Source organism: Netta rufina (assembly GCF_964035555.1).
Source record: "Netta rufina genome assembly, chromosome: 21".
NCBI lineage: Eukaryota > Metazoa > Chordata > Aves > Anseriformes > Anatidae > Netta > Netta rufina.
This window is the reverse complement of record NC_140145.1, coordinates 7,993,543-8,012,780: the sequence shown is the minus strand read 5'-3', so window position 1 is coordinate 8,012,780 and position 19,238 is coordinate 7,993,543. Positions and strand designations below refer to the sequence as shown.

The window sequence follows — 19,238 nt, the reverse complement described above, 5'->3', positions numbered from 1 at the left end:
GTGTTGTTTAAAGTGTTTCTTGCTTATTTCCTTCGCATTCATGATTTTCTAAATGGAAGTTTATTAACCAGTATATAAATATACCAAATGGTTACGAGCACCTGTAAATAGCAGCAGAAATGGTCTAGGCAAAGACAGCCCCAGGTAGCCACAAATGACAGCTTTCTGGCCATCAACTTCCCAAACCATCCCAACCAGACTGCCAGGCTCCAGGTCAGCCACTGCAGGCCTCCAGTTCTCGACATGGCTGAAAATAAAATCCTCTCTTCCCACAGCAGCCGTTAGGGTCACTGATGATTTTTCCAGGCACGGACGGATGAGAGCAGCACGAAACCTCCTGTCCATCCTCCCACACAGAAGCTCTCCCTGGAGGTTTAATTTGCGATTTTTTTATGCTTAGTTAGATCTCAAAGAATGCAGAAGTCACAACAAAACCCTCATGGGTGCATATGGACAAACAATACACTTAGCTGTATTTCCCTTGTCCTCATCCTACATTACTGGCTGTTTAGAAGACAGGAAAAAATCAGGCAGCTTTGCTACTTCTTTAGCTAAAATACCCAGAAATGTCATCCAGCAGTGACTGATGCTTAAAAAAAAATAATAAACTCAAGCCAAAGCTGTACTCTGAAATGGCTGGGAACCATCTCCCCCAGTAATCTAAATGCTGGTTGTACATGGATATTCGATTTTCTCCTCCACCCTCGCACTGATTATCTAACCAGTCACCACCACGCATCTCAGAAGAGAAGCTATGCTTCCTCCCTGCGACCCCTGATCTTACAAACATGGGGATAAGGAAACAAAAATAGCAACTGATCTGTAATTTTTTGTGCTCCTGAAGCCTTCCAGAAGACAGCAGCAGCTACCGGCTGGATGGGACAAAACCTGAAGAGGTTGTGAAGCACAGCAGGGTGCTGGCCATCAGCAAACCACCCACCACGGTTCTCTGGTGCACGTGGATGTTGTCTCAGTGAGGCTGAAATGACAGAGGACTGACAAGATCTTTCACTAACTTCAGGGCAGAGATGTGGACTTGAACGTGGCAATTCTGAATCACGCACACCACGTTACCGATGGCTGAGTGCAAGGGAAGAAACTCGACCAGAAGGGAAAGGACGGGAGCACGCGTTCGTGGGCGGCATGTTCTCAGGCTGGAGCAGTAAAGGAAAGCATGGAACAGTGCAATGCTGCACAGAGGTTTTATGTTTGCTATATTGCAGATGAGAACAAGTTGGTTTAGAACCATTCCAAGGTTGCTGCTGCCCAGTAACCCAAGTTGTCTAACTGCTGTCCCAGGGAACACAGCACAAACTGGCTAACACATCTCATTTGGCCAACAAGGAGGAGGAAAAGGTTTCATTTCAGATCGAGCAAGAGCTGTGTAATTGCTGAAGAAATGAAGAATAATTACAAGTGGTTTGCTGGGTAATTACCTGCCATTACATTTTCCTGAAGCACAGGGGGGTAGCTACATGTACAAGAAAGGGAAGGCAGGATGCTGTGTTAGCATGGCAGACATGCCCCGCGTGCCGCTACGCGGTTATCTGGCCCGGTGCGTGCACACACACTCGCAGGTCCCACCTGCTCGAAGCATCCATGGATGACACCGCCGTCAGTGCACCAGCTTGGGATTCCACCCGATTCTATCCTCAGCTCCATCACAGCTTTCCTGCACTGCCTCAGCCATTTCCCATTTATAGAAACAGGCTCAGTCCCTACACAGCAGGTTTACGAAGACAAACACATGAATGAGCAGCGTTCACGTGCCTTGCAAAGAAACCCCACTGAAAAGCAAAGTAAAAATGAGAGATCAACATCTGTCCCAGAGCGCATGACAACCCCACAGACTGCCACATGCTGGGATGTTTCCCTGGCTCCTCTTTTCCATCCATCACGATGCAGAGAAATAATAGAGACCTGGGAGCTATCCCTAAAGGAGATGTTTGTCCTCCAGTAAGTGCAGAGCGGGTAACATATTAGCTGCAATAAATGGGCAGCTTCTGAACTTCGATGAGTGGTGATGTGAACTGAAAGAAAGGTTTCTTTGGGAAGACGACAGCAGCAGCAAATTCCAAAACTGCAGGAGAAAATAGAGGACTTCTGTTCTGTTCCTCTTCGGTATATTTCAAAAATGCAGATTTAAACAATGCTATCAGGGGATTATGAGTACGATTTGAGGCCACTAAGGGAGCAGAAGGCCCACCTTGGTACACTGCATAATGAAAGGAAATTTTAGAACTGAGCCAAGAGAGGAGGTTGCACATGTGAGCATGTTAGGTTGAGGCATCCCTGTGTTAGTTACCTGTCACGTTCTGTCAGTAAAACCCAGTATATTTCAGCAAATCAGCCATCCTCTCTCCTGCTGAGCTTACAGGGACAAAAAGTACCTTATAATTTAGAGAGGGTGGAAGAGCAACATATGAAACAGTATTTGGGAGGGGAGACAAAGCATTAGGAGGGGACATCCAAAAGAACTTAAGACAGCGTACAAAAGACAGGGGTAGAGAATCCCTGCTTTCAAACCAGTTCCACCAGTAATCCCTCACTGCTCCATACCCAGGGCTTAATTACCATCTCTATAACTCTGCAGAGCTATGTTACCTGCTATACAAACGCTGTTATTATTACTATTGCTATTACGATCAAGCTTCAGCCCAGAGACCAATTTTAAGGCCAAGTGTTCGGCTGCTACATGTAAAGGTCCTGCTGCGAATCCCAGCAGCTCTTTGCTCTGCTCTCACAAGGGGGGAGCCGCCTGGCACACTCTCCGGGGCTTTCGCTGCTCCCCCGCAGAGCAGCGAGCTGCCAAAGCTATTTGCTCAGCAGCTTGTTCCCTTCTGCCCTTTCCCGACTGGACTACAGGAGCATGCAGTAACAGAGGCAAGAGGGCTTGTGCTCCTGCTTGGTGCAACTGTTGGAGCACAGCGCTAAATTCCCGAAGAAAGGAGACGTAGGCACAGAAATCGCTTCATCCCCTCTGTCTCTAGACTCCACGTAGCCGAGCAGAAGCAAACACAGCAGGCAGCTCTCCAGACTCACTTCTATGTTGTTGCAATGGCTTTTACATCACCCCCCCCAGCCCATTTTCTGCTAATGCAGAATTGTTTGCACCGTACATTTCTTGTTCCCAGCAGTTTAGTTGTAATTAGTGAGATATTACGAAAAAGCATCGCTGAGCAAAACAGGTACATGCACTCCAGGATTACATTGCTGCTCCCACAACCCCACTAGAGATGATAACTCCCACCTTAAAAAATAAAATACTTACAGTAAAAGCTTGTCCTCCTTCCTGCATTAAGAAGAAAACTGTCTCCCACTAGCTTCTGACAGCATGTGCAAGCCAGACTGAAAATTCAGGGCTTGAGTTCTTCCCTGAGAGGAAAACCACATTGCAGCGAGACACAGAGAGCTGCTTGAGAAATGATTCACATACGGAAGCAAGCTGGCTTCACCAGCGCTTTGGCATTCAGCACACACGCGCGCACACATATGCACACTTGCTTACTCAGGGGAAAGAGAAATATTATATTTTCATCAAAGCAAGGAAGATTTATGCAAGAAAGACGTTTATATCCCACTCCAAAACCCGAAGGTGCTTCATTCCACAAAGCAGGCAGTTGCTTTCAGTAGCTCCTCATCCCAGCAGCAGAGCTGGGCACTGGGCAGAGGGCATGAGCCCCAGCCTGGTCTGCGTGATCCAGTCAGGTGGGAACATGCGGTACCTACAGCGTAGGAAGGGCAAGGAGGGGGCCACAGCAAGAAGGCATTTTGCAGAGGAAATCACAGGGACAGCTTCCAGAAACTTTTATATTCCACACTAAATCTCTCCCACAGAATGCCAGCAGTCACAGCCAGAACAGCTCACGACATTTTCCGTGCCATTGTTACAAGAAAATGAAAAGGTGTGTGCGTGTGTGTGTGTGTGGAGGGAAGATGCATTATGACAAAGACTTCTGCAAGAAGAAGTGGGTAGAATCAGTCCTGCGCAACTTCTCGTGAGCTGACCAAAAAGCATCAGTCTGTTCTTCATTTAGAAGAGAGTGAATAAGGGTCAAGGGGAGCAATGCTCAAGAATATCCCACTTGCTTACCCTGAGGAGCAATTCATCTCTGAAAATGGGCAGGGCCAGAGGTTCTAATGGGGTTAGATCAGGCAAGGACAGCATCAAGCTAGAGGAAGCAGAGAGGATGCAAGGAGAAATCAAACCCAGATGTACATTTCAACCTATAAACTTGAGGTATTTAGAACAGGGATTTTTGTTTGAGGCTGTGCAGAGGGAGATGTTTGCTCCCCAGGGGATGTCTGTCACCTAAGACTGAAACTAGAGATCAGGAACCTCCTCCTGGGGTGCAGCAGGGGCTCTTTGAACCACCAGTGAGAACCTAACATACAAGCAATCTCGTAATAACAGAGGCAAGATTTACAATATGATCCTGGAACAATTGTTGCAGCTGAACAGCTCAACCTTACCGCACCTCTTGGAACTCCGTATTCTGGGTGCCAAAGGGACTGAAAAGAAGCTAACGCTATGCCATGGGTTAATTTACTTTTCAATTCAATGTTGGCATCATTATTGTTATTGTAGAGCAACCAGACCTTAAAACATAGAGTGAGTCCAAGCCGACTCCCTTCTAAACATCATGGATTTTGGGTCCAACTTTGAGATATCCCTGAGAGTGGGGACTCTTACCTTCAGACCTTAAAACACAAGAACAAGACCACACCATGACTTACCTCACAAGTGATAATGGTCTACGTTCAGCAGGTGCCAAGCTTTCCTTATTAGCTCCAAATCCCTGAACATTCACCCCATCATGCCAGCTGCCACTGGAAGTTCCCACCTACCTGCAGCACCAACCCTTCTATCCAGCCTGCCTCACCGTTCCATGATTTTAGACATATGAAATTCAGCAATTATTCACAGCTCAGATAAGACAGCAGTACTTTCTATCATTCCTATTAAGCAAATTCTGGTAGACGGTCATCTACATGAACGGTTTCTCCTCTCCAGGGAAGCAACGTTCAGCGCTGCATGCACAGACACTGAGGTCGCCCAGGTACGCAGCTCAGCACCCTCTGCTGCGATGACGGACCACCATCAAACATGGAAGATACAGCCAAAATCTACTGACAGAAGATTGCAGCCCCCTGGAGCTGAGCACATAAAGGAGAGGGCCATCAGCTGCACACACCCTGCTGCAAAGCCTCCTTGTCTGGAGAAAACAAGCACTGGTGGGACCGCAGCACGCTGACTCTCTGCCACTGCTGGTGAGTTCTTGTGGGCTGGGGGGGAGAGCAGCCGTGTCAGCTCGGTAGGTTTTCCTATCCTCAGGCCAAGAGAAACAAACAACTGAGATGAGGGGTGTGGGGAGGAGAGATGAGCTACTATATTTTGTTCTCAGAGACTTTTTTTTAGCTTTGATAAACACAACTTGACCAAAACCTAAACATGAAAATGTTTGGGTGTGAGGGATAGTCCCAGCATTTACATGCTGCAGCTTTAGCAGACGGGCTAGAGTAGTGCCACACAACTTCCCAGACCCAACAAGACCAGACAGTGCTTGTTTATTTAGTTTTATTTGGTAGCGCTTATTGCTATAATTATCTGATGTCTTTACTTAGACCAAAGAATTATTCAACACAAAACCTTCTGAATTGAAAAATTGCCTTTTTGTTTAATGAACAAAGAGCCCAGAAACAGACAGCTCAAATGAGTTGGCTAAGGTCATAAAGAAAGTCTGTGGCCTGTCCAGGGCATTAACTGTAATTACTTTCACACAGCCGGGATGAGAAAACAATTTCAAGCAGCAATATATTTATATATATATATATATATATATATATATATAAATCTGCCAAGGTCTCACCCAACTTGTATGCCTGGTTGATAGCCAAACGGACAGTTAAGATATTGCTTGCACGGTCAACTTGCTAGCCCCCATGTCTCTGCAACAAGGGACAAGAGTTATACCCTGCCTCGCTCATCAACGCACCTTCAAAATTCTGCATTTGAGGAATTTAAATGCTTTGTGTCGCAACCTGCATCGTCTGGGCAGTTTGACAGGAACGAACACGGATGACACACAACTTAAAGGAATGGGCAACGGGCAGAATTTCTGGTGGCACAGCTCATTTGAGATTCAAATGCACAAAGAGCGTGGAAAAAAAGGGCTCGTACACGGAACAAGATTAAAAATATCTTTGCATTTACAGATATTTATGCTATGTTTAACTGCTTTTGTGCATGCAACAGCCTTAATTACAAAGAGAGAGATTCCATAAGCAAGGCTATTATGTCAATAACAATGTCTTCTTAAAGCAAGTCTCTAATTCAGTCAGAAGACTTGGAACAGCACTGTCTGGAGTTATAAAACCAAAAGTAATTACAAAGGAAAGGCTGCACCAGACAGTGGGTATTAGTGGAGCCAGGCCATGGCTTTACTCCCTCTTTCCTCCTTTTTGTACATAACTGATACAAACTTCTTTATTTTCTCAGTCCCACTACAGATGTCAGGAAGTTCAAGCAGCCAGTCGACATTTGCAGAATGAATCATGGGGCACCGCTTTCCACTCTGACAAAAACAACTGCTGTTCAGTCAGCGAGGCGATGCTGATCAAATGGGTGGATAGAAAAAGTGAACTCCCGGAACTGCTGCCAAAAAGGCTCCACCAGCACAAGGAAGCTGCACGCACTCCCCTGCAGAACTCCGATTTCTCCCTGTCCTTATTCTGCAGTTCCATTTTCCCATTTATTTACCTGCAGAGCGCAGCCTGTGGCACAGCTACCAGCTCTGTCCCATAACTAGAGAAAACAATTTTGCTGGGAGAAGCTAGAACTGTTAAAGCTGGAGGAAAGCAGATATGATTTATGGAACGCGGAGTGCTACAGGAGACAGAAAAAGCAGCTTCCTTTGTTGCCTGTTGCCAAAATTTCAGAAGACCAGACAACAACTTTCAAATTTCCAAGGGAACAGCCACTAAGCACGTCAAAAATAGAGTTAGGAAACTGCCTGTTTCAGTCTGAGTCTGTAAGGGGAGCCAGCATTTTTCAGCATTTCTGTCATTTCCGACCAGATCACTGAAGAGTTAAGAGACATCTATCTACCAACAAAACCCAGCCCCCAGAACATGACAAAATGAGGAAGGGAACCTACGTGGCAAAGAAATATTCACGTATTCACAGTCATTCAATTATTTTAAATAAGTCTCATTATTTTTGCACAGTTTTATCCAGAGAAGTTATTTTTCCTCTACAATTTTCAAACATCTCTGTACTTTCTTAGGCATAAGAGGCACAGCAGCAGATCAGGGATTGCTTCACTGCAGTCCCCCTTCTGTTCAAAAGCAGATAAATCTGAAAGTGTGAAAAATGCAACCCTCGGTGCTCTTCTCTGAAAGGGGGAGATAAGACTTTCCGGGTTCTTTCCGACTTAACTGAAAATTTTGATTTCAATGTTGAAATTAAAGACTTAGAAGAAGGGGAACGTCTCCATTCTTTATTATTCTTCAGTGCTCATTTTCTGGTGCATAGGCTGTAATACAGCACTCATTAACACCAAGAATTACCATATTCAAGTTGCACAGCAAGTTCCTACTACCTACACGAGAAAAATACTGCACAACCCTATTTGCTCCCTTTGCTTATTGTCCGAGACGGATCACATGCTGCAAAAGCTAGCATTTGATCACCTAACAGCAGAGAAATTGGAACAGGTATCCATTAGAAACGCTAACGAGCCTCCAACAGAAAATCATTTCATTAAGTTTTTGCTGATCACTAACAATAGAGAGCTGTGCAGGAAAATTAAGGACTGGAGAAGACGTGTGCTGGAGGCTGCCTGAGAATTAAATCCCCGATGGGACGGGGTAGGAATGCCCCACTGCTTTGAACTTTTTGGCGCATTTCAGGGAGATGCAAATAAAAGACCTGAGTTGCCAGCTTCGTTTCAGAGGGACTTGCACTAGAACTGCTGACAGCCCTGAATGGAGACAGAACTGCGGGGTGCGCCTGGGTGCATGGAGAGCATCACAGGGAGCCCAGCAGCAACAGAAAGTAGGACAAATTAACACAAAAAGGATGAAGCACAAGGAGTTCAAATCCCAGGGGACAAACAAGCCCTCTAATGTAGATCAGGATTCCAGAAAAAGGGTATCTGTAAGGTTTGATACCTTATATAGTAATATCCTAGAGTTTCCATTTGTTCTTACCCTCTGCTTTTTATTTCTAATAGATTAATTAAATGGAATCAGCTAATCACTGCAGCAGCTTCATAACTCTTACTTGTTTTACAGGTAGGGAAACAAAGGCACCTAAATTATTGAAAAAATATCAAGATCTAGTATGGACCTATGGTACCCATTGATTTTAGTTCCTACATAATAAGAAGTCAGCAGTTTTGCAAAACACAGGCATATTGGTATAGATTAGGCACCCAGAAACGGAGCAGAAAAGTTTGGCTTTGGTGGCCTAATCAAAGCCAGGAAAAGGGAGAATCTAAACTACAGCAATTCATCGCTTCCAGACAGCTTGTATGAATGAACATTTGCTGCTGCTTCAGCTTTTAAGTCAGCTTAGCACACTGCAGAACTATGCAGCTGAAATGTGAAGTACTCAAACACTGAGATCCCTCCAATGTTAATTGTCATGTTACAGAATAAGCATTAAGAAACGTGCAATGATATAACGCAAGCAAATTCCATTCTGAGATCCTGGCTCTGCTTTCAAGATTCCTTATGAACATTATTTCCTTGGATTTCTCAGTTACCAGTCATAATTACTTCAGATTTGAAACTCAGTCCAAATTTGGCATGTTATAAACATCTTATTACAACTAAAATCAATTCTGAGCATTTTTAAACTCAGCAAAGGGATCTTCATGTTGCCTAAGAGGCAGGTAAGGACAAATATCCGTGCTTTGTCAGCACAAACTCCTCTCCTGCAGAACAGGTGGCATTCTTTCAGCCACAGAGGTAGGCAGCAACGCCTGCTCTGGCTCTGGCATGTCAGTTGTCCCCACGCACTGCAAAGTGAATGCAAATTGCTCTTCTCCTCAAGGTCTCCTTCCACGTTCTTGTCCGGCGCAGCCAGACTGAAGAGCCTGTTACATGAACGGACCTCACTCTCTGAAAGGTGAAAGATGGAAGGCCAGAAGCAGCAGGTACAGCCACAGCTAACAAAATAGGAGAGCAGCAGAAAGAGGTGCTCAGCTTTCCAAGTCGCTATAAAAGCAAATGATAATTTAAAATCTCCAGCAGATAGCGAGATAGGAGGGTAATGAACCAAGATATCAGTGCATGAAAAGGAAGTATCCTATGGAGCCTGTGACCAGTCACCATAACCAGTTTCATAAATAAATGAAAGCAGAACAATCCCTGAGGTCACAGAGTGAGCGTGAGGGACATGAGTGACCTGCCACTTGGAGAAACCTACAGAAACAACTGGCGTTAAGAGCAAAAGGACTGACTGGCCAAGCACACAGGAGCTTGGGAAAGAAAGCTGATAGGAGGGAAGGAGGGGAAGAGTTGGGTATTAAACACAGCAGGCAAGTCACTCTAAATAGTGGCTAACTAGCACTGCTAGCCTGGTACGCAACAGCTGAAGGCCTAGGGCAAAAAGCAGCAGCTTGGGAATACAAAGAAAGAGGAGAGAATATAAAAGCCAGCTCATTTTTCTCTACTCCAGGCTGAATCAGCCCGAACACCTCTGCCTGTTTCTATGGCAGAGTACCACGGTTTTGCATCCTTTGTGAGGATTAATTAGTTCACTTGTTGGCAGCATCAACAGAAAGGCCAAGTGTTGGACTGACCAAGGAAAGCACCATTCTCCTGTTCCTGCAGGAGCTTGCTGGTAAAGGTGTGCTTCCTAAGGGAGGTCTGGTCCCTCATTGCATATTTAACTGTCCTTTTTCTCCAACTTGAGCACATCAGATTCCAGAATCATCAGTCAAAAGACCTTCCAGTACCATTAACATCCACTGCTATTACAAATAAGAAATACATTATATTTTCTCTTTGATATTGGGGGTGATCTCATTGAAACCATGAAAACAGAAGCCTAAATGCTCTGCCCTGTGGTATCTCAAGGAGCTGGAAACCTTCTACCAGCGAGAAACTCTTGCAGCAGTTGCCATGGTGACACCCGTAAGAGATATTTAAAGGCAGCTCACCCGTAATCACATCTATTAGGTACCAAGCAGCTTTGGTAAGAAAGACATAAAAAGCTTGAAACCAGGGAACCAGGCCTAGGGATGGTGTAAGAGGACAGGAAATTCATGGAGAGGGACCTGCTTATACCTCTGCTCGGCTGGGCACCAAGGGCTCCTTCTGTTCAAATCTGAAACAGCGCTGAAGTTTGCAGAGTGAACTATTTTTAGCAAGTCATTTAAAATGGGATTCTTAAGGCCACGTTTCAATAGCAGGAGCTCTATAAATCCTTACAGGGTTATCCTGACCAGAACAGGAAGCTGTGCTATGGCTCAGACCACAGTATGGCTGCTACAGACCACCCTACCCACCAGAGCTTCCTTCCAGGAGGGGAACACCACTGCGGGCACTGCTGCTCCCTGCGCCCACCGAGGGACCGACACCTCCAAAGCTGCCCAGCTCTGGCCATGTGGGCAAAGGAACAGGGCCAGGCTGCTTTTTGAACACTACAGTGCACTTGGAAACACAGATCCAGATAAATAAGCAGTGTCCTTGATGAACTAGAAATATAGATGTCAAATAATTTCTTGAGGATTGAACGTAACAAAGAAAGTCCACAGGATCAGCTCTCCAGCTACGGAACCACTTCATCACCAAGCGGGCTATGTCTATGCAGCATTTATCAAATTGAGATTTCCTTTCTCTTTTTCCTGCATATTTCCATGACAACTTCCTCCCCCCCTCCCCCCCCCAGTACCAATTTCTTTCTATTGGAAAGGTCTCTCAAACGAGAATTTAGGCTTCTATAGCAACAGCTAAAATCCCTGGGAGATGATGATGTCTGAAGCCTTATGCAGATCTTTTTTTAGACTGTGAGTTACAAGGCAAGTGCATTTTGAATTTCATGGAGGAAAACAAAAGTATGCTTAGTATCAGGGAGATGGGAAGAAGGGAACAAGAAGCTCGATGAAGGGGGACAAACAGCAAGGAAGCACGTTACTTTCAAAAAGGATGTGAGCTTTGAGATCTAAAACGTCAAAGAGAGAAGAAAGACGGGATCAAACAGCTTGAAAACCCACATCCTGCTCCTTCTCACTGAGTTACAAAGCAGAGTCACAAGGAACAGTCTACTGAGAGTCTACTCTAAAAGGAGATCTTATTTAAACACACATATCTGTACCTCTGCAGCCTTGTATATTGACCTGGAGAAAAAAAAATCAGGCTGTCCTTTCAGTTTTAACTCCCATATAGCTGCCATCTAGCTACAGTACGATCTTTTATTAGTACTTTAGTTTTGGCCATCACACTGACAGTATTCACCAGCATGGAAAGGCTTTGCACCTCAAAAAAAAAAAAAAAAAGCACTCTCAAAACATAAAATTTGTGAAATTCATAGAAGCCAAGGGAAGTACAGACATTAAAGCAACTTCCAGTCACTGCTTTGTGAAATATCCCTAAATTCAATTTACTTCTCTAATGCCCTTTTAAACCTAAGATGTTAAAATCTTATACAAAATCATTACATTCACAAGCTGGATGGGAAGTAAGTAAGCACCAGCCTAAATTTATAGCTGAGGGTACTAGAGTGGAAATGTGAAATGGTACCTGAAGAACCATGCTCAGAGCCCAGCAGGCTCCCACACAGCCCCTTGATAGCCACTGGAAACCTCTTTGCTACATGAGACGCAAGGTCTGCAGCGTGACCAACACGATTGCAAAACAGCCGTACTTTCTTCTGCTTGTGGGGAGACTGAAAGCTTCTCCTTTTTTCCCCCCCCATGAAAGCTTCAGTTAATCTGTCCTCTCCTCCTCCCATTTGCCTAGGTCATCGTAGTTCTGGGAAAGAAACAGGTGACAGACAGGTAGGATAAGAGTGAAAAAGAATGGATTAATCAAATTATATTTAGCTTCCATCTTCAGCCACCTCCTGCCCAGCTAATTTCTGAAAAGAGAACTGTCCATGTTTTACAAAAAGTTGAGAGAGATGAATTTTTTGTTTGTTTTTAAATAGTGACGCTAAAAATGACAAAGCTTATTAGAAATGATGGAACTCTACAAGTAAGAGCCATGCGCAACCATGATTTCAGCCAAAAATATTCTTTCCAAGGTTTAAACTCTCTGCTCTTTGGGATCCCGTTTGGAGAAGTGTTGGATGAAGGCTGAATCCCTGTACAGGTCAAGTGAAATAGAATTATTTCATATCCCTACGTGCTGCCCTCTGCTGAAATGCTGAGCACCTTCGTGCATTGGGTCCATCACAGGCCAGTGAAAAACTAATGATCAGCTGCACCTAATGCTGTCATCACCCAGGAAAAAGCTGCTTGCACAAAATGGAGATGTTTCATCCAGGACTAGGCAAGGATAAAAATAACCTAAGCTCGCCTGTAATAACCTGCCCTGGCCTTAACAGTTCCAAGATGAAAGCGTGACTTCAGGCACATTGTTCAGATGGTAAAAGCCTGGTGAAGGACGAGGATCAATGCCCTGGCTGCACATGTCTGTAGTGATGAAGGTTCACAAGTTTATGGCAGGTTCATTCAAAAAGAAGAAACAGCTTAAAATTTCAAATGAGTAACTTCTCAAAGATAACTCAAACTTACAAATTCTCTCTCAAAAGCTTAATGTTCCATCTGATTTCACTCACATGAGAAGTCCTTTCAGGCTGCTGAGGTTATATAAACAGCCAAGGCCATGTGTTTGTTCAGACATGGAACAGAGAAGAACATGTATGGGAAAAGGAGTAAACCATTTCAATACCTGAGGGGAGAAATTATATATATTTAAGTCTATACGTGTATGTATAAATAAATATAACTATTATAAACAAATATTTTGTAAATATATTTCTAGGGAAAAAAAATAGTATTTCCAAGCAACTCTAAACCCGTGATTTTGTCCAAAACCCAGGAACAGTTAAAAGAAAGCAAAAATAATATTCCAGCTATACATGGAAACCCTCAGAGCTCAAATTCCAGATCCAGCACATCCTTCTTCCCTTTACACCTCTGGAAAATAGGCTTTGCAGTGTGACTTCAAGATCAGCCCAACTAGGTTAGTTTAGATCAAGAAGATTGAAATCTACAGTTAAGGGCCCCTTAGGGAGATCATCCTGCCAGCAACCTTCTCTTTTATGTAAAGACAACGTTTTAGTAGACTGTAACAGCATGCTTTTCAACAGCTTCTGACCTTAAAAAGAAGAAAGGGACCAAGATAGTTTAAAAGGAAAAGGACAGAGATAGAGAGAAGGAAGAGCACCGGGCAGGTCTGATGGTCCAGCCAGTAGAGGGCACTGGAATTTAAGAGGAAAAGAGGAAAGTTGTTGCAAATGAACTTCATCACTTCATTTGAAGCGGTAAAACCATCAGTTTCAATGGTTATTTAATCCTACATGTCCAGCCCTAAACCGAGGCATAAACAAGATACAGTGAAAAGCATTAAATAAATAAATAAATAAATAAGAATAGATTTCTTCAGGATCTCTAACAAGTCACCTTTCAGGGTGAGTTTGCTGTCAGGAAGATTTCATACTTCAATAATTCCTCTTAAACAACGAATTAACCTTTTACATCATTTTCAATTAGCGAGGTGGAGTAATTTGAAGCATCCTAATGAAACGATCACAGCCGTTCCTCGAGAGTTAAAAACTTACAGACAACTTTTACACTTAACACAAAAAAAAAAATACCAGAAAGAAGACAAAAACGCTTTTTTTTTTGAAGCATACCTTCAAAAAAGCGTGCTTGGCTGTGCGGAACGCTGGTTCTAGTCCACAAGACGGTAACACTGGCTAAACAAAATGAAACACAAGCAAGGCGGGTAGGAGAATTTCAATCTTGGCAGCCCCTTGTTCGCCAAGGGAAAAAGGCACGGAGGCATTTCTCACCCCGCTACCACGCAGAGCGAGCAGAGCTGAGCTTTCTGCGTGACCTGCCGTGAGCTCAGCGCGCGTTTTGGGACAGAAAAGCCCGATTCCGTACCTTCTCCAAGCACTCCTGACAAACGGGTCCCGAAGCCGAGCCGCCTCCGAACACCTGAGGAAGCAAAAGGCGCAGCTGACAGGCGATGCCCGCAGCCCTCAGCTCCCACCTGCGCACCACAGACCCCGGCAGCGCTGCGGGGCCCCCCCCCAGGCCCCCCCCCCCCGGGGCTCCCCCCGGGGCTCCCCCCAGACCTCCCGGGCCCCTCCGGGCCCCTCAGCCCCCGGGGGGGGCCGGGCCTTGAGGCCCCCACACGGCGCCGCGGGAGCTCCCCGAGCACCTCGGAGCCTCCCCCCGGGCCTCCTCGCCCCTCATGCGGGTCAGAGGATCCCGGCCCGGCCCCTCAGGGCCCCCCCGGTCCCCTCACAGCCCCCCCCGGCTCCCACCTGCCGCCGGCCCCGCTCGGCTGCCGAGGATGCTCCGGAGCCCTCCCCTCAGCTGCACCGGCCCCAACCGTCGCTAGGGGGCGGCCGCGAGGCACGCTGGGAAACGTAGTCCTCCCCCCTCCCTCCCGCTGTCCTTCAGGGAGCCTCGCGGAGCACGACGGGAAGCGTAGTTCGCTGCGCCCTCACGGGGCATCGCTGGGAGGCGCGGGCGCCGCGCCGCGGAACTACAACTCCCGTCGGCCCCTGCGCGGCGGCCTCCTGAGGTGGGGAGGGGGTTCGCGGTGATGGCGGCGGCTCCGTCCCCGTCCTCACCGGGCGGCCCGGAGCCGGAGCCGCCGGCGGTGCGGTACAGCGAGCTGCTGCAGCACCTGGTGGGCGAGCGGCGGCGACCCCGAAACTGGGACCCCACCGCCCTGGGAGGCATCCCCAGCCCGGCCAAGAGCGAGGAGCAGAAGATGGTGGAGCGAGCCATGGAGAGCTGCGCCTTCAAGGCGGCGCTGGCCTGCGTGGGGGGTGCGCGGGGGGCTCTGAGGGGGCTGTGAGGGAGGGTTTGGGGGGGCTCTGAGGGGTTTGGGGACGGGCTGGTAGCGGGGGTGCTGAGGGAGCCGCCTGGGGATGAGCCCCAGGGCGCTGGGAGGGTGGGAGGGTGGGGGAGAGGCCGCCGAGCTGCGCCCCCATGGGTTTTCCTCAGCCCTCAGAGCACCCCCGGGCTGTCACAGGGCCCAGGGAGGGATCTCCGTCCGCTTTCCCTTCTGTACAAGAAAGAGGTGATCGTGGTGTTTCTCCACACAACACAGGCCCTCAGCGGGGAAGGTGTCAGCATCAGCATCCACAGCATCACCGTACGGCCCCTCGTAGCACTCTGACCCAGCAGAGGCTCATTTTATCCCTTTTCTCTTTCGCAGGATTTGTTCTCGGAGGAGCGTTTGGTGTCTTCACAGCTGGCATTGACACCAACGTTGGGTTTGATCCCAAGGATCCCTATCGCACGCCAACCGCGAAGGAGGTGCTGAAGGACATGGGGCAGAGAGGCATATCCTATGCAAAGAACTTCGCCATCGTAGGTGCTATGTTCTCCTGCACCGAGTGTGTGGTAGAATCGGTGAGTAAGGAGTCCTTAAGCATTATGAAATATTTTTATTATATACACAGTAATCTCCTTTAGTGGACTCAGATAAGTATGCATATCCCCCTTGTAACGGGGTGAGGGACAAGGCTACTTTATTTTTGCTTCTCAATCATGGAAGCTTTTCAGCTTTGAGACCTCCCTTCAGAACCGCAGTTCTCTGATAGAATAAACAGAACTGCACACAACCGTGAAGTCCTTTCCCAATTTTGGCAAGTATGGGCATTGCTTTTTGAAACTCTGGCTACAAGTAATCTGTTATTACTTTAAAACATCAAACTGAAAGTTGCAAACTTGCAACATGGTCATTTGAGCCTGTAAAAATTGCATATGCAGACAGGGAGCCTTTGATCAAAGTTCTTAAGTAACAGGCCTATTTTCATCTTGCGCCTACAGCAAGAACTGGCCTCGTGCAGCTCAGCGGTAAATCTCCCATCCATTTTCTTAAATAGGAAAATTAGCTTGTTATGAATTTCAGTACTGTCTTTTAATTGAAAGACGATTATTTCTTAACTCACGTAGAAGAAAAATGTATCTGCTTGCACAACAAAGCAGAACAAACCGATCTCTGCACTGGTGAAAAACTGGCATGCTTTGGCTATGGAAATTGTATATCATTGCCAGCAGGGTGCTGTGGCTCTCCCCTGTGCTGAGAACCAGGTGGCATGGCCAGGCTCAGTGCTGCACTCGGGTGACTGTAGCACCTTTAAAATCTCTGAGCTGGTGCCAGTGCACAGCGCTGCCGTCTGGGGGCTGTGTTGGCTCACCTGAGAGCCTGTGTTGTAGTTCTGCATTGCACCATATGGATTTGTCTTCCCTCTCCTGGTGACCTGCTCCTTCCCCTCCTCCTGGCCCTGCGAGGCTTATGTTTTAAAGTGCAGGGGGCCATCTGCTGAGAACAGAGGGAAAAACATCCTCATCTGAGACAGGGCTGGAAGGTCAATCACTCTCTTCTGCTATCAGTACAGAGTATTGAGATTTTATTCCATATTTATTTGTTGACTCTGCTTTTTAATTCCTCAGTATCGTGGAAAGTCAGACTGGAAGAACAGCGTTATTAGTGGCTGCATCACAGGAGGAGCGATCGGCTTCAGAGGTTGGTGGTGCCTGCTACGAGCTATTTCTGTGATGAAGCTGTAATTCGGTTAGGTAGCAAGCAGTATTTTTAAGGCAACACGCACAACAGATCTCCTTGCACGGGGTTATGGTTATGTCAGCATGAGAGTGTACTCCAAACTGACAGAACTGCCATCTCTCTCGCTTTCCTGTCAGCTTGAAAGATATGTGTGGGTAGGGAAGGCTGTTGTACAGGACAGCAAGATTGGAGAAAAATGAACAGAAGTGACTTGAAAGAGAATCAGGAAACGGTGTTTGCTATCCACATGCGTCTGTGGTGTCATCGAGAGGGATCCAAAAATACGTGCAGAACAACTTAGAGAAGTTACAGCTCTTGTGGTAACAGAGCTGTACTTATATATACTGTTTCACTGGCAGGAACTTTGTTAACTTGCACAGCATGTACAATGCTTCCCTCCTTTCTCCTGTATCAAATCAAACAGGCAATTCTATTTATTGCTCCTGTACAAGAGCAGGAGCACGGGGATTTTAGTCCAGCAGGCACGCATGAGGACTTTTTGGGGGAAGCCATGAATGCTAAGAACACCCAAGTAGGAAGAGCTGCGCTGTTTATCAAATATACCAAACTTCTCTCACCTATCCTTAAGAAAGCAAAAGCAAAATAACAAAAGCAAGAAGACAGCTAACATAAAAGAAACAAAAGTGTTCTTAAAAGAGCTTTTAATTGAGCCCGTTAAGTTGTGTCTGTCCTGGGCCTAATCCTCTTAGAGCTTTCCAAGTAGCAGCTGCTTTTCCTATCCGTCTCTTGTCCAACAGCAAAGCCACTCGCAGTGCTCAGATCAGAGCACACTGAAATCATTAGTGGCCACTGGTGCTTTCTTTCCTAACCCTTGTAGGGAAAGTTAGGACCACAGCACCCAGTCACTGTGTCTTGTGAATCCAGATGGGGAATTTTAAGTGCAGTGTGTGCCAAGTTCCCCCCTTCCTTTACCTCAAGCAGTGTTCCCTGGTAGAGGACCACCAGGTTCCTGCAGGTGTAAGCTTTACAAGCCCATACAGCGTAGGCTAGTTACTGGGAGGAACAATTTCTTTCCTATTTTCTCATTCTTTCCCATCCTTTTACGTTGCAGCTGGTTTGAAGGCAGGCGTTATCGGCTGTGGAGGATTTGCCGCTTTCTCCGCAGCGATTGATTACTATCTCCGGTAACAGCAGGATCCCCTGGGAGCAAGTTTTCCTTGTGTTCCAGTGCTGCTGCGAAGAGCCTGCATCACAGCAGAGGAACCGTCGAGCTTACCTTTCCACTGCTTTGGAGTCCTGATCGGTGCAAGCTGGATGGTGCTGGCTGCTTCTCCTGAGTGACTAACAATAATCTGGCTCTGAGCCTTGGCATGCTGCTTCAGGCAGACTTGCAGGAATATGCAAGGATGGAGCCAGGCGCAGTGAGCAGTATCACCAGGACGGATCAGCTGACTGTCAGTTTCCAGGAAACAAGCCTGGACTCTGAGCTTTCTGGATCCTTTGGGTCTGATTTTGATTAAGTCTGTTGCTAGCATCAAAAGAGGCAGGAGGACAGTTTCATAAAGAAATGCAGTGGTTTAGATGACCGTGTATTTGAACGTGCTGCAAATGTTTAGCAGTTACCAGTTTGCAGCTTGCTGTTCTGTTGGGGAGAGGTAAGATCCTGTGGAGAAATAGTTTGTTCCAGGCTTTTCTTAAAATACCAACTGAAGACAAACCACCATCTGTACAACTTGTCTTATTTCAAGCACAGAATGAGAGCCAGATTTCTTTACCGTTTCTTAAAGGGAAAAGCAAAAAGGAATCCTTAGCCTTAGAACTGTGTGGTTACTGGCAGATGAACAAAACAGTTTAAGGGTAAAAAAGAGGTTGTTGCAGATGTATAATTCTCTGTAGCCACTTGGCTAGCCTGGTTTAACCTCACCATGGGAGTACAAATAGTCTTGCTACTGCTTTAACTGCCACAGGCTCACACCGTTGGTTCCAGCAGTTGGATGGCTGGACTTTAAAGCAGAGTTGTGAGACTAAACCACTGTCAGACAGCTAACCAGACATTTGCTTAGCACACTGCTTCCCGTCATGTTCCTGCACCACCTCTGAGCACCCCAGTGTTAAACTGGGGGAAAGTGAAACATCCCCTTCTGCAGAGCGTTGGTACTGAAGGCAGAACACCTGCTCACAAGCCTGGGGAGCTGCTCCCTTTTGGATTTGCTTTTTCACCAGCTGCCTTGCTCTCCTAACCACAGGCTGTTCTTGGACCATAGAGGATATCTTTAAAACTCAAAATAGTTTAGACTGGGTTTTAACTGTCCTTGAGCCACTGTGCAAGGGGGAACACCCACCCTTAGAGAGTCTTAGAATGGTTTGGGTTGGAAGGGACCTTAATGATTATAAAATTCCAACCCCTCCGCCACAGGCAGGGATACCTTCCACGAGACCTGATTGCTCAAAGCCCCATTCAGCCTGGCCTTAAACACTTTCCAGGAATGGGGCATCCAGAGCTTCAC

General features: G+C 46.5%; 2 protein-coding genes across 2 annotated transcripts in view; one reads left to right on the top strand and one right to left on the bottom strand.

The window, feature by feature from the left end:
• The window catches only part of SPECC1 (sperm antigen with calponin homology and coiled-coil domains 1), a 79,319-nt gene extending 75,920 nt beyond the window's left edge, over positions 1-3,399 (bottom strand). The window contains exon 1 of the mRNA XM_084299367.1: positions 3,272-3,399. The gene's annotated coding sequence lies outside the window, so the exon portion shown is untranslated. The remainder of the gene's footprint in view (positions 1-3,271) is intronic.
• Positions 3,400-14,771: 11,372 nt separating this feature from the next.
• On the top strand, positions 14,772-18,437 carry TIMM22 (translocase of inner mitochondrial membrane 22). The gene is made up of 4 exons (XM_084299859.1): positions 14,772-15,022; positions 15,415-15,611; positions 16,659-16,731; positions 17,843-18,437. The coding sequence occupies exons 1-4, from the start codon at positions 14,794-14,796 to the stop codon at positions 17,917-17,919; spliced, it is 576 nt and encodes a 191-aa protein (XP_084155985.1). The 5' UTR covers positions 14,772-14,793; the 3' UTR covers positions 17,920-18,437.
• The last annotated feature ends 801 nt before the right edge of the window (positions 18,438-19,238 follow it).